General features: G+C 41.1%; 1 protein-coding gene and 1 non-coding gene across 2 annotated transcripts in view; both read left to right on the top strand.

Moving 5' to 3' along the window:
- NPSR1 (neuropeptide S receptor 1) overlaps window positions 1–12,919 on the top strand; it is a 136,778-nt gene that overhangs the window by 113,310 nt on the left and 10,549 nt on the right. The window contains exon 6 of the mRNA XM_010988076.3: window positions 7,068–7,144. Coding sequence (XP_010986378.2) covers window positions 7,068–7,144 — 77 coding nt within the window. The remainder of the gene's footprint in view (window positions 1–7,067; window positions 7,145–12,919) is intronic.
- LOC116154159 (U6 spliceosomal RNA) lies at window positions 5,385–5,487 on the top strand. Its single transcript, XR_004138044.1, has one exon. It is a non-coding gene; the product is annotated as a U6 spliceosomal RNA (small nuclear RNA).

The raw sequence follows: 12,919 nt of genomic DNA, 5'->3' as shown, positions 1-12,919 counted from the left end.
AACCCCACTTGGACATGATGTATAATCTTTTTTATGTGTTGTTGGATTCTATTTGCTAAAATTTTGGTGAGGATTTTGGCGTCTATGTTCATCAGTGATATTGGCCTATAATTCTCTTTTTTTGTAGTGTCTTTGCCTGGTTTTGGTATCAGGGTGATGGTGGCTTCACAGAATGAGTTTGGGAGTATTCCCTCCTTTTCAATCGTTTGGAAGAGTTTGAGAAGGACTGGTATGAGTTCTTCTTTGTATGTTTGGTAGAATTCCCCGGTGAAGCCGTCCGGTCCTGGACTTTTATTTGTAGGGAGGTTTTTAATTGCTATTTCTATTTCCTTTCTAGTGATCGGATTGTTCAAGTGTTCAGATTCTTCTTGATTCAGTTTTGGTGGACAGTATGTTTCCAGAAACTTGTCCATCTCCTCTAGGTTATCCAGTTTGGTTCCACAGAGTTTTTCATAATATTCTCATATGATATTCTGTATTTCTATTTTGTTTGTTGTAATTTCTCCATTTTCCTTTCTTATTTTGCTAATTTGTGCTCTCTCTTTTTTCTTCTTTGTGAGTTTGGCCAGAGGTTTGTCGATTTTATTTACTTTTTCAAAAAACCATCTTTTGGTTTGGTTGATTTTTTCTATGGTCTTGTTAATCTCTATTGTATTTAATTCCTCTCTGATCTTTATTATTTCCTTCCTTCTGCTGCTTTTTGGGGCTTTTTGTTCTTCTTTTTCTAATTCATTCAGGTGGTGGGTTAAATTGTTTATTTGAGATTGTTCTTCTTTTTTGAGGAAGGCCTGTATCGCTATAAACTTCCCTCTTAGCACTGCCTTTGCTGTGTCCCATAGGTTTTGAGTGGTTGTGCTTTCATTATCATTTGTCTCAAGGTATTTTTTAATTTCAGCTTTGATTTCCTCATTGATCCATTGTTTTTTCAATAACATATTGTTTAATCTCCATGCTTTCCTTTTTTACTCCTTTGTTTCTCTGTTGTTGATTTCCAGTTTCATGGCATTGTGGTCAGTAAAGATGCTTGAGATAATTTCTATCTTCTTAAAATTGTTGAGGTTTCTTTTGTGCCCAAGTACATGATCGATCCTGGAAAATGTTCCATGTGCACTTGAAAAGAATGTATATCCTATTTTTTGGGGGTGTAATGCTCTGAAAATATCCACCAAATCTAGTTTTTCTATTGTAGTATTTAATTTCTCTGTTGCCTTGTTTATTTTCTGTCTGGAAGATCTGTCTAGTGATGTTAATGCAGTGTTAAAATCTCCAACTATGATTGTATTCCCATCAATATCCCCCTTTATCTCTGTTAGTAATTCTTGTATGTACTTAGGTGCTCCTATATTGGGTGCATATATATTAACGAGTGTAATATCCTCATCTTGTATCACTCCTTTAATCATTATAAAATGTCCTTCTTTACCTTTCTTTATGGCCTTTGTTTTAAAGTCTATTTTGTCTGAAATCAGTACTGCAACACCTGCTTTTTTGGCTTTTCCATTTGCATGGAATATCCTTTTCCATCCTTTCACTCTCAATCTATATGTGTCCTTCTCCCTAAAGTGGGTCTCTTGTATGCAGCATATTGAAGGTTCTTGCTTTATTATCCAGTCTGCCACTCTGTGTCTTTTGACTGGAGCATTTAGTCCATTAACATTTACAGTAATTAATGATAGATGTGTGTTTATTGCCATTTTGAACTTATCTTTGCAGTTGAATTGGTATATCCTTTTTGTTCCTTTCTTCTTCCTTTTGTGGTTTGGTAATTTTCCTTTGTATTATCATGGATTTTATTTAATTTTTGTGACTCCTTTGTAAATTTTTGGCTTGTGGTTACCCTTTTTTGTAAATATATCCACCCATTACTATAACTGTTTTTATTAAACTGATAGTAACATGATCTCAAACCCATCCTACTGTTAAAAAAATTTTAAAAAGAAAGAAAAAAATATTCTGTATTTCCCTGCCTCCCTCTCCCACTCTCAGTGATTTGTATGTCTTCTTTTATAATTTCATGTTTACTTTATTTGTAATTCATGAGTTATCACCTTTCCAGTTGTGTGTTTCTCATTTCTGTAGCATCCTGCTGATTTTCTATTTAGAATAGCCCTTTCAATATTTCTTTTAGCATGGGTTTAGTGTTGCTAAACTCCTGCAGCTTTTTTTTTTAAGACATACATAATTTTTAAGTTAAGTAATCTTCCTGTGTAACCAAGAAGGCAGCCAATTACAGGTGTTATAACACAGTGTGATGAGTGTCACGATAAGGTAAATAGAGTCCTTTGACACCCACAGCAGGGGGTGCTAACCTGGTCTAGGGATCAAAGAAGGTATTCAGGAAGTGGCTAGCATCACAGATACCGTGTGTAGTCCCAAAACATCCCCCAAAGGAGTTCTGTGCATCCTCCTTGCTCTGATACAGCCTCACGTGCTGGTTAACAAGCCTTAGAAGTCAGAGGACCCAGGCTATGGTCCAGCTTTGCCATCTTCTAGCTGTATGAATGCAGGTAAGTCACCAAACTTCTAAAAACTGAAGCTTTCTCATCTAGAAAATGGGAATAATACTAGCACTGACCATATAAATCTGTCAGAGAGATTAAATGAAATAATTTTCATGAAAGGTTTGGCATAATTTGGTTGACTGTTATGGTGAGCAAATCACTACCATTGTCCTCACAACATCTCATCAGAGCTTTGGTGGCCAACAGAACTTGATTTGAATTTGGTCTCTGACACCTCCTAGTCATGGGACCTCAGCCTTGTCATCCATAAAATGAGGACAATAAATTTTTGTTCCCATAGTTCATATATGAAATCGTACAAGGAGAACTTGTGTGAAACAGAAACCATGATCAAAATATATTAGGCATTTATCCTACAGTGCCCAGCACCATCGTAACCAATGGAGTTAATGAGATGAGGATGTAAAAAGCACTTTGTACAGGGACTGGCTCAATGCTGACTCCCTCTCTCCTGACCATTGTCTACATGATTACTGGGGTGAGAATGGGGCACCTGACTCTTGTTCTCAATTTAGGATCCCTGCCCCAAATAGCTTGAGTTGCTTCTGGAGCACATTCTCTCTTCTGTATCATCAGTCCACTCTACTGTAGCCATTTTACAAAAGAAGGGATAAAATTTAAAGACAATTCCATCAGTATATACTCCCATGATGGGCACCATCTTCTACTCACTCTGGTGCAATAGCTTCCTGTCTACTCTTTGCCCCCATTAAATCCCTACGCCACACCACAGCCAGATTCATCACTTTGTGGGGAAAATTGGTAAGCCAACGAAAAAGTATGATATGAAAAATAAAAATCTTCCTCCTCCTTCTGCCTTGTCTCTCTCCTTAGAAGTAGCACTGTTAAAAATTTCTTCTATACCTTCTAGGACTATTCAATTCATGTACCAGCCTATACATATGTACAGAAACAAGTTATGCATACTGAACAATGCCTGATTTGGGGGAAAAAATGTTGATCAATCATTTCACTTTCCTGTTTAGAGCCATTCAGTGGATTTCCATTGCTTCTGGATAAAGTTCATGACCTCTAATCCTGCACACAAGGCCATGTGTGATTTGGTCCTTGCCTCACTCTCCATCCTTATCTTAGACTACACAAGCTGCCTTACTTGTTGAGTTTCAGCCACACTGGCCTTCTCTAAGTTCTTCAAATGTGAATGCTCCCCCTTGCCTCAGAGCCTTTGCACATGCTGTTCCCTCTGCCTGAATGATCATCCTCTTCTGCATTTTAGAAACTATTTTATCCTTCAGATCTCAGCTAAAATTTCACCTTCTCCAAGAAGGTTTCCCTGACCCCCAGAGCAAGCCAGGACTTCTGTTATACACTGTTGTATCACCCTACATTTCATCTTCATAGCATTTTGCTCCTTTGTAATCATATATTCCTGTATCCTCATTTTATTGTCTATTTCCCCAAATAAGATGTGAGCTCCAGGAGGGCTGGGACTCTGTTTTACCTGCCATAGTATCCACAATGGCTCAATAGGTGCCTGAGACAAAGTAAGTGCTCAAATAAACATAGTGAAATTAATAATGAAGGAGAGAGACACTTTTGACCAGGGAGCATCCTTAAGGTCCCTGCTAGAAGAGAAAAAGGACCATGCCAAGAGAAGCAGCAGCTCCCCTACCCCTACTCCCTATGCTTGGCCTCTAATGAGATCTACAGAGCACAACTGGACAACAACCTCAGGCCCCCAAGTGAGGCAACGGTGGAGGCAGTTGGCTGAGATACAGCCTGTGGCCCCACAACTGTGCTGGGCATCCAGTAAGTCCCCAGGCCTGTGCTAAGTCCTGCAGGGGTCGTGAAAGGGGCACTTATGGTCTGAGCAGAATGCTCTCCATATGACTTGAGAACAGAAAAAACTTTTTATTCTGTTTCCTGAACCTTCCTCACACACAGTCCAGAACCAAGACCCAGGAAATGGCCTCAGGCATCCTCTTAAGTACTAAATGCCACTTGCAAGGTCTTTCTCTGGCTTGGGCTCTCACACTCTCCCTCCGCCATGAGGTGCCTCCATGAAGGCCATGAAGGAAAACGGGTCTATGTTTGGACAGTCTTCCATAAAATCAAGAAATAAAACCACCAGTTGCAGGGAAGGGATACTTCTCTCAATCTAGGTGACCCTTCAGGTTTCCGATTTCTAAGAAACTTGAAGAAAAGCTATGCCTGTTGAGAGAGTGGAAATGGATAGATGACATGAAAGAAGTTGACCCAAAAGGATGGAGATGCTGTTCCTCTGCCACATTTCTGAGAATGGGCTATTTCTAGTCTACTTGATCTTTAAAGCTATGACTGCCATAGACAAGGCTCTGTGTACCGAGTGTTATACCAGCATGGAGGCCCTGAGGTAGGTGGTGCTGACTGTCACTGAGAAACAGAGACAGCTCAGAAAGCTTTCATAGTAAAGTGATATATAGTGAATGAGCTAAAAAAAAAAAAAAGCATTTTCAGGAAGAAAGCAAAGCAGACACACAGAGAAATGGAAGGCACTGGGACTCATATCTGCCCAAAGTCAACTGCCTATGAAGCATGAAGTCTGGGTTAGTTGAGTTGGCTACTCCTGTCATGACGTGGGGAAAGGTGGGTTGAGAGACAGTGGGATGCAGGGAAGGAGGAGGATGATGATGGAGGTGAGGAAGGCAGAGGCCGATTGTGGGAGGCTTTGAATGCTCTGCTTGGGAGACTGAATATCGTCTTCTAGAAAAGTGGAGGTGCTGAAAGGTTTTTAAGCCAGGGAATGGCCCTCTGTCCCAGAGCTCCAGTTGATTGTAGTGGGGGCGTTGGTGAAGGAGCAGAGTGAAAGTATTTAGAAGATTAAGGCACTAATCAGGCAAGAGATGATGGAGGGGGTGGGGCTTGCTTTGGCAGCACGTACACTAAAATTAGAATAATACAAAGATGATCAGCATGGCCCCTGCATAAGGATGACACGTTGACTTGTGAAGTCAAGCATACTTTTGTGTTTAATGGGTACAGAGTTTCAGTTGGGGAAGATAAAAAAGTTCTGCAGATGGATGATGGTGGTGTTGCACAACAATGTCAATGTACTTGATGCCACCTAACCGTACACTTAAAAATGGTTAAAATGCTAAACTTTATGTTATGTTTATTTTGCCACAATAAAAAAAATCATCAAAATATTCAACAAAAAGATATTAAAATGGTCCAAACGGATGCAGAGCAGGAATGGAGAGGAAGGTACAGATGAGGGAGGTATTTTGAAGGACAATCCACAGAGCTTGCTGATGAATTAGAAGAAAGAAGTCAGCAAGAAGGGAACTAATATGACTCCGAGTGCTCTCTGATGCACGACTGTTGCACCCCGAGAAGTGGCTTGATTTGGGTAATAAACTGAAGGGGCACCCTACTTATTAGTTTTCCTGGCTAAGAGTAAAGCTGGTATTGGCTTTCCACTTGCCTGATTGGTCCTAAGGAGATGAGGTCAGGGTGACTAAGACCCAAACCCCTAACACATAAAATCTTTCTTAGTTTTCCATTGAGTATATGGTTGATGGTCAGTAAATACTTGAATTACTGATCAGTTAAGCACTGGGGTTGCCACTGTAATACACGATTAACGCTGGGTGCTGTTGTAACGTTTTCTTGTATTTCATTTACCCGGGGAAAAAATTTCCCTGCTTTAACAAATATTCAACTTTGGCTAAAGAATAGACTCCCTAACAATTTTCTTTCTCTTTTTTTCTTTAATGTAGACATATAAATTCCAGAAAATCCCTGGGCAGGTATATGAGAAGGAGTGAGGATGCTCCACAAAGGCGCCGAGCCTTCCTGGAACACTCAGAGGGGTTCTCTAATCAGGGATAGGCAATAAGAAGCAGAGAGTTTTGACACAGTCATTAATTAAGTTATATTCTAAACTCATTAAAAGCAATTAGTGCTTTGTCAGCTACTTCAAACTAGAGCTCTGATTTTTTTTTAACCGAGTGATTCTCAAGAGGGAAGTTAGTGCAGTTTTAAAATAAAGCAGTGCTTTGTCTCAAAGTTTTTAGTTGAGGTTCTTAATATATTAGAAATGTCAAATAACTAATTAAAGAAGGGCATAAATGTTTATATTTATAAAAGGGGACAAAGGATACAAAATTTGCTAATGCTTTTGAGTCATTAACACTTTTTTCTTCCAGGTGGGGGCAGATTATATCATGTAAAAGTAAGTGTGATATTATGTGAAAAATGAGGAAGAAAGAAGGGAAAATAAATGACATTTATTGAGCCTCTGCTAATTTTCAGGCACTGTGCACAGCACTTAAAATGTTACATTTGATTACTAAGAAAATCTTGAGGTTTGTATTATTAACTCAATAGTCTTGACTGAGAAATTGTTTAACTTCACCAGGTCCAAGCCTCCTTGCTTAAAAAAGTAGCTGCAATCTACTGTGACTCTGTAATCAGGAAATATAGAGGGGGACAGACCATGGTTGAGAGACCCCTGTCCCCACACCTCACACTCAGGGAACTGGGGGTGGTCCCACAATAGGGACCCACCAGCCATTTAAGTATTATCTTTGGTCCTTTCCACAGTGTCATCTATGCCATTGTGATCAGAACTATTTGGATCAAAAGCAAAGCCCATGAGATGGTGATTTCCAACTGCTCAGGTAAGTCTCTAATCTGCATTACCCAACTCTTAGCTGATTTTGCTTCTGCAGACGTTTTCCTCTAGCAAACAGGAGTTTGAGCTTTCTGGACACAGCAAGCCTGCTGTGTTATACCAAGGCCCAGATGGCAGGTCAGACCCACCAAAGTTGTCCAGGGCAGACTCTGCCCTTCTCCACGTGGCTTCCCTGAAAACTGACGAAGGGGGACTTTGGGGCTGGCCAAGCTGTGCCAGAAGAGTCCCTCCAAGCAGCCTTTGAGCCAGGATCTGAGGGTCGCCCCACTCTCTCAGGTCTGGCAGAGAAGCACCCTGAGGACTCGGGTGAAAAGAGAGGACTGTGCAGGGAGGATGCCACACATTCAGCAAAACACAAGGACAGACATTTCTATTTGGCTTCAATTTACAAGAAAACTTCCACCCATCCGGAGAACAGTGCTGGACCCTAAGTCAGTCAAGGCCTGGTCCGTGCCTTCCCCACCATCCCACCCCATCACCTCATGCCAGAATGAGCCTGAGAGTGCCCACCAAACCCTTCCCCAAGTCTCATCTCTGCAAACCTTAGTGCAGAGCACCGCCTACACAGTAGCTACTGAGACTTGGAGACCCTGCCTGCTTCCTAGGCAGACACTGCTGGAGCTGAATGAGCTCGACCTGGAGAGAACACAGCAAACCAGCAGCCCCAAAAGAAAAGAGAAAGGGCTCCTGGGGGTTCTGGTTATTATAACGCAGCTAGTTCTGAAGGAGGAGACTGCTTCTGCTCTCAAGGAGCTTCCACGCCTCCTCCCATTCCTCGTACAAATCGAATGCACATATTCACACACCCAGTCTCTCACACACACACACAACCATATGCACACACACATACATACTCACTCACATGCACTCACACGAGGACTGCAAGGTGTAACACTGATCCCTGGAGTAAGAAGAACTCATTTCTGTTCCAGATATGCCACTAAGAGATGCGTCACCTTGCAAAGTCATTTTGCAAATCTCTCTAATGTCTCTTCTTATAAGGACACCAATCTCATCGTAAGGTTCCTGCTCTCATAACCCCACCTACCTCTATTTCCCAAAAGCCCCATCTCCAAATACGATCACATTGGGAGTTAGGGCTTCAACATATGAATTTGGGGAGGACACAAACATTAAGTCCATAACAGGAGAACATTCAGGGGAAAAGAAAAGGAGACACAGTGGAAATAAACAAAGACCAACCAAATGAGAACAAAGGCTGTTTATTCAAAGCTTGCTATAGCAAAGGAGTCAGCCACCATCTTTTGGCGGAAACACAAAAGCAAGCAGAGGAATGGGAAAGCTTTCTAGAGGAAGAAAGGGAAGGCTTCAGGTGTGCCCTGACTGGTGGCTATCAGGGGAAGATTTAAGTGTGCTAACTAGAACCCATCCTATGTGATGGGTTAGGGGTGCATATTTAGCTTTCTTGGGTTGGTTTTAAGTTGAAAATAGGGGCAAAAATTAAAGAAGCTGTCACTTATTAATTGAGTCTTGGCTATGTGGGTATTATTATTTGGTTTACTGGACTGTGGGATAGAGACAGTGGTCTGACTTCCTGCAAGTCTGACCTGTACATAGTAGGTTGGCTTCCTGGTCTGGGTACTGTAGGTAACGGGTTGGTTTCCCCGAATGGCTGCTGCACAGTGTGGGTGAGAGTTCCATTTTCATATACAATCTGGCCACCGTCCATTTGTGTGTTCAGTCTGTCAACACGAAGTGACAAGACAGAGCATCTACTGTCAGCGAGTTCACTTGGTCCTTTCCATACTTTTATCTCCCTGAATCCTTACACCACCCCTGTGAGGTAGTGGTATCACTTATCGTTTACAAAGGGAAGACAGGCTGGAAGGTTAAGCAATTTGCTTGTTTTTGTAGGTAGCACATGACACAGTGGGATTCAAATGCACATATGATTGGCTAGAAAGCCCACGTTTTTCTTCTCTACATCAGGCTGCCTCTCAGAAGGACATTACAGAAGGGAAGGTGGTGAATGACTGAAAAAAGAGCTCAAAATTTTTTTGATTAAACAACCCAAACTCAGGATCATTGGCATGGCTTCTCTTCCACTAGACTCCCTCCCATGATCTGTCTTCAGAAAGCTATTCCAGAGTCATCTCCTGAACTGTTTCACTTTGATATATTTAAAAATCTAAAGGGTGACCTAATTTTAAGTAGGCGGCGGTCTTCCTGTGCTGTTGGATTTAAATCAGATTGGTTTAAAACCTTGCCCTGTGATTTCTGCCAGTTGCAGGAGACTGCTGTGCCCTCTTTCCCTGTCTCTTGGAGTGCACACCCTGTCTCACCTCCTACAACCCCTCTGTTCCCTCTGCTCCTGGTCCAGCGAACCATGGAATCCACCTCATTTTTCTAATGTTTGAGGTGATGAGAGGTTTCCACATTCTGTCAGCTACCCCACCACCTCAGGTGTCTCCCACACCTTTTTTCGCAGCAGGCCTTGCACTGCTGTGGCTGGGCTCCTGTCTCTCTCTAGAATCTCCCATATCTCCCTGCTACTCGATTTTCCAATTCCTATGCTCTTGGGTTCTCCCATCCTCCAGTGCTTGAAATATTACAGAGCCACAGAGAGATCTGATATCCCACTGATATACAGTATGCTGTGACTCCTGCCGAAAGGTGGACATGGCTATGGTCTGTTTTTATTCTTTAATACAAGTTTGTATCTCCATGACGCCTATCTTTGAGTTGTGTATATCTTCGTATCACCATCAGTGACCCCCTTCTGGAATGAGGAGCAGATTGTAGTCTCAAAAGCCCATATCACCTTTGTATCTTATTCATAAGCGGAACTCATCTGACTTTTTACCTGTCATTAGAGCCAAGCAGCCCTGGAGTTGGCTGGTAAACAGGGTCTCCAGTGGTGTAAGCATGCCAGGACTAGTGCTCACCAACAAGGGGACATAAGCAGTGATTAGTGTGAACAGAGCTCACTTTGTAAACATGGCCTGCAAAATTCAAGCCATCATTAACTTAAATCACTCCTCTTTCTGGCAAATGTGTCTTATTTTCTCCCCCTCAAAGGCCGACAGAAAGACAAAAAAAAAAAAAACTGTTTAAAAACAATCTACAGACTATCCCACAAATGCTTGGAAGGAAAAAGGTAGAGCAGATGAGGTTTCCAATCCTGTAGGTTATTTTTCATAAATGTCCAGGGTTATTTACTCCTATAAAACAGAACACTTACTACATGGAGGCAGGAGGTGGGGAGGTGAACCCATGAAATAGACTAAATTACCACATATCTGAATATACCTGCATCTGGCTGTTACGTCTTAGAAGATATGATGCAGTGTGATTCATGCTGTATCCAAAGTGCATGTTTCCAATTAAACAGGTCAGAATGAGGTGGAGGAAAAAGGTTCTGGATTAAGAACTGGGTTAGAGTCCTGTTCACTTCTAGCTAAATGAACTTAAAATAAGCCCACTAGCTACCTTTCTTCATCAGTAAATGAGGGTAAAATGGCTTCTCTGCAAATACATTCAGCAAAAGATACAAAGAACTTTATGGAAAAAATATAAATAAATGAGACTTATAATATGTTCATGGATAGTAAGATTCAGTGCCATAAAAAATGTCAATTCTCCCCAACTTATCTACAGATTAATGCAGTTCCAATTAAAATTGAAATGGGACATTTTATTGAGCTTGACAAGCCAATTTTAAAATATACATGGAAATTTCAAGAGCCAAGAAGACAGTTCCGGAGAAGTAAAACAAGTTAGCAGAGGTTTACTGTACCAAATATTGATTTATCATAAAGTCAGAGTGATTAATAGAGTGCGGTATTGATGCAATTCAATAGAAAAATGGAAAATAAAACAGCCCCCAAACACACCTGCATATATATGAGAACTTGAAATATGTCAGAAGATCAGAGGGAAAGAAATGAAATCAGAACTTCACTACAATCCTTAGGCAAAACTAAATTCCAGGGAAATTACAGACTTAAATGTGAAATGTAGGACTTCTAAAAATTTAAGAGAAAATTTAGGGTGTTATCTTTATGACATTGGAATCAGAAAGGATTTCTTAAACAAGATACATTAAACCATAGAAAAGATGGATAAATTTGACTCTGTTTATATCTAAAAGCGAGCCAAAAAGTGGGAGAAGCTATTTGCAACATATAACCTGGAAAAAGATTAGGATCTCGAATGTATGAAGAACTCCTAAAAATCAATTAAAAAAATTTTTTTAAAGATAAATAGAAGAAAAAGGAGCAAGACACAAACAGCCACTTCACAGAAGGGAAAAGAAATGGCCAAAAATAAGATTCTCAATCTCATTGATAATCAGGAGAGTGCATATGTAAACTTCAATTAGGTATTACTATTTCACCCACAGAATTGGTAAAAATTTTAAACTCTGATATTTCTAAGTATTAACAAAGATATAAACCTCATGGTTTATTTAGCAATATCATTCCTAAAAAACTTAGTAGGCTTCTGATTTATTTGCTTCCAATCAGCTTCACACGCCAGCAACCACATGCAAAGTCTTTCTGAAGATCATTCACAAGTCTGACTTGATTCTGTGCTTCCTTATCCAATCCTTGTCTCTTAACTGAATGGAAGCTAGCTTAGGGCCATTTAAAACAATAGGTGGGAGGCCACATCCTTAGTTTGATCTTCTCCTCCAGAATGATTCTTAATGGGCCATTGTTAGTTTAAACTTCTCAGTGTTCTAACTTAATCTGGGTACCAGGGCCGGCTCCACTGGCACAGGACCTGCACACTCAGAGGGTATACACGTTTGCTTTAGCGCTTAGCTCGCATGTTCATTTTGTTCTGGGCCCCACAAAGGATGTAGCCGGTGCTATGAGGGTCTAGAAGCAATTGACCCTTGTAACTCTATAAGATCCCAAATTTTAACTTCCCTTCACTTTTGTTCAGAAGGCAACCAACTCTTGTCTGAGTTTGTCTCTTTTTTCTAATACTTTGCTAAACACAGCTGGTAGCAATCAACACATACTATTAACATTCAGTTTACCAACTGCGATTGCTCATTCTGTGTGTCAACTTGATTGGGCTAGCCAGAGAGCTGGTAAAACATTATTTCTGGGTGTGTCTGAGGGCGTTCCTGGAAACATTTGAATCTGCAGACTAAGTAAAGATCATCCTCATCAACACCTGTGAGTATCAGCCAATCCACTGAGGGCTTGAACAGAACAAAAGAGGCTGACACAGGGCAAATTTGCTTGAACTGGAACGCCTATATTCTCCTGCTCTCGGACATTGAAATTCCTGGTTCTTGGGTCTTCAGCTAGGACCGAGATTTACATCCCTGGTTGCCTGCTTCTCCAGCATTTGGATTTAGACATATACCATCATCTCTGCTGGTTCTCATGCCTTTGGATTTGGGCTGAATTATACCAACAGCTTTCCTGGGTCTCCAGCCTGCAGACAGCAAGCAGATTATGGGACTTAGCCTCCATAACTGCATGAGTCAATTCCTACTATAAATTTCCTCTTATAACTATGTATTTATATGTATTTCTGTTGGTTCTCTTTCTCTGGGACAACTACGCCACCTTTGTCCCCTGGGGGTCCAGTCTCAGTAGGCAGACATTCTGCCATCGTAGGCATTCATATGTGACACTCCTGTCCAGTGGAGCTCTAGTGTCCCAGCTTGTCCTACCAGGTTCCTTGCCACCTGCTGCCCTCCCACTAGGCCGATGTCACACATTTTAGGTTTTTGTTACAAGAACACTGCATATGCAGCACCAATCTCTGCATTAGTTAA

This window comes from Camelus dromedarius, chromosome 7 (genome assembly GCF_036321535.1).
Source record: "Camelus dromedarius isolate mCamDro1 chromosome 7, mCamDro1.pat, whole genome shotgun sequence".
Classification (NCBI taxonomy): domain Eukaryota; kingdom Metazoa; phylum Chordata; class Mammalia; order Artiodactyla; family Camelidae; genus Camelus; species Camelus dromedarius.
This window is presented reverse-complemented; position numbering and strand designations above follow the sequence as displayed.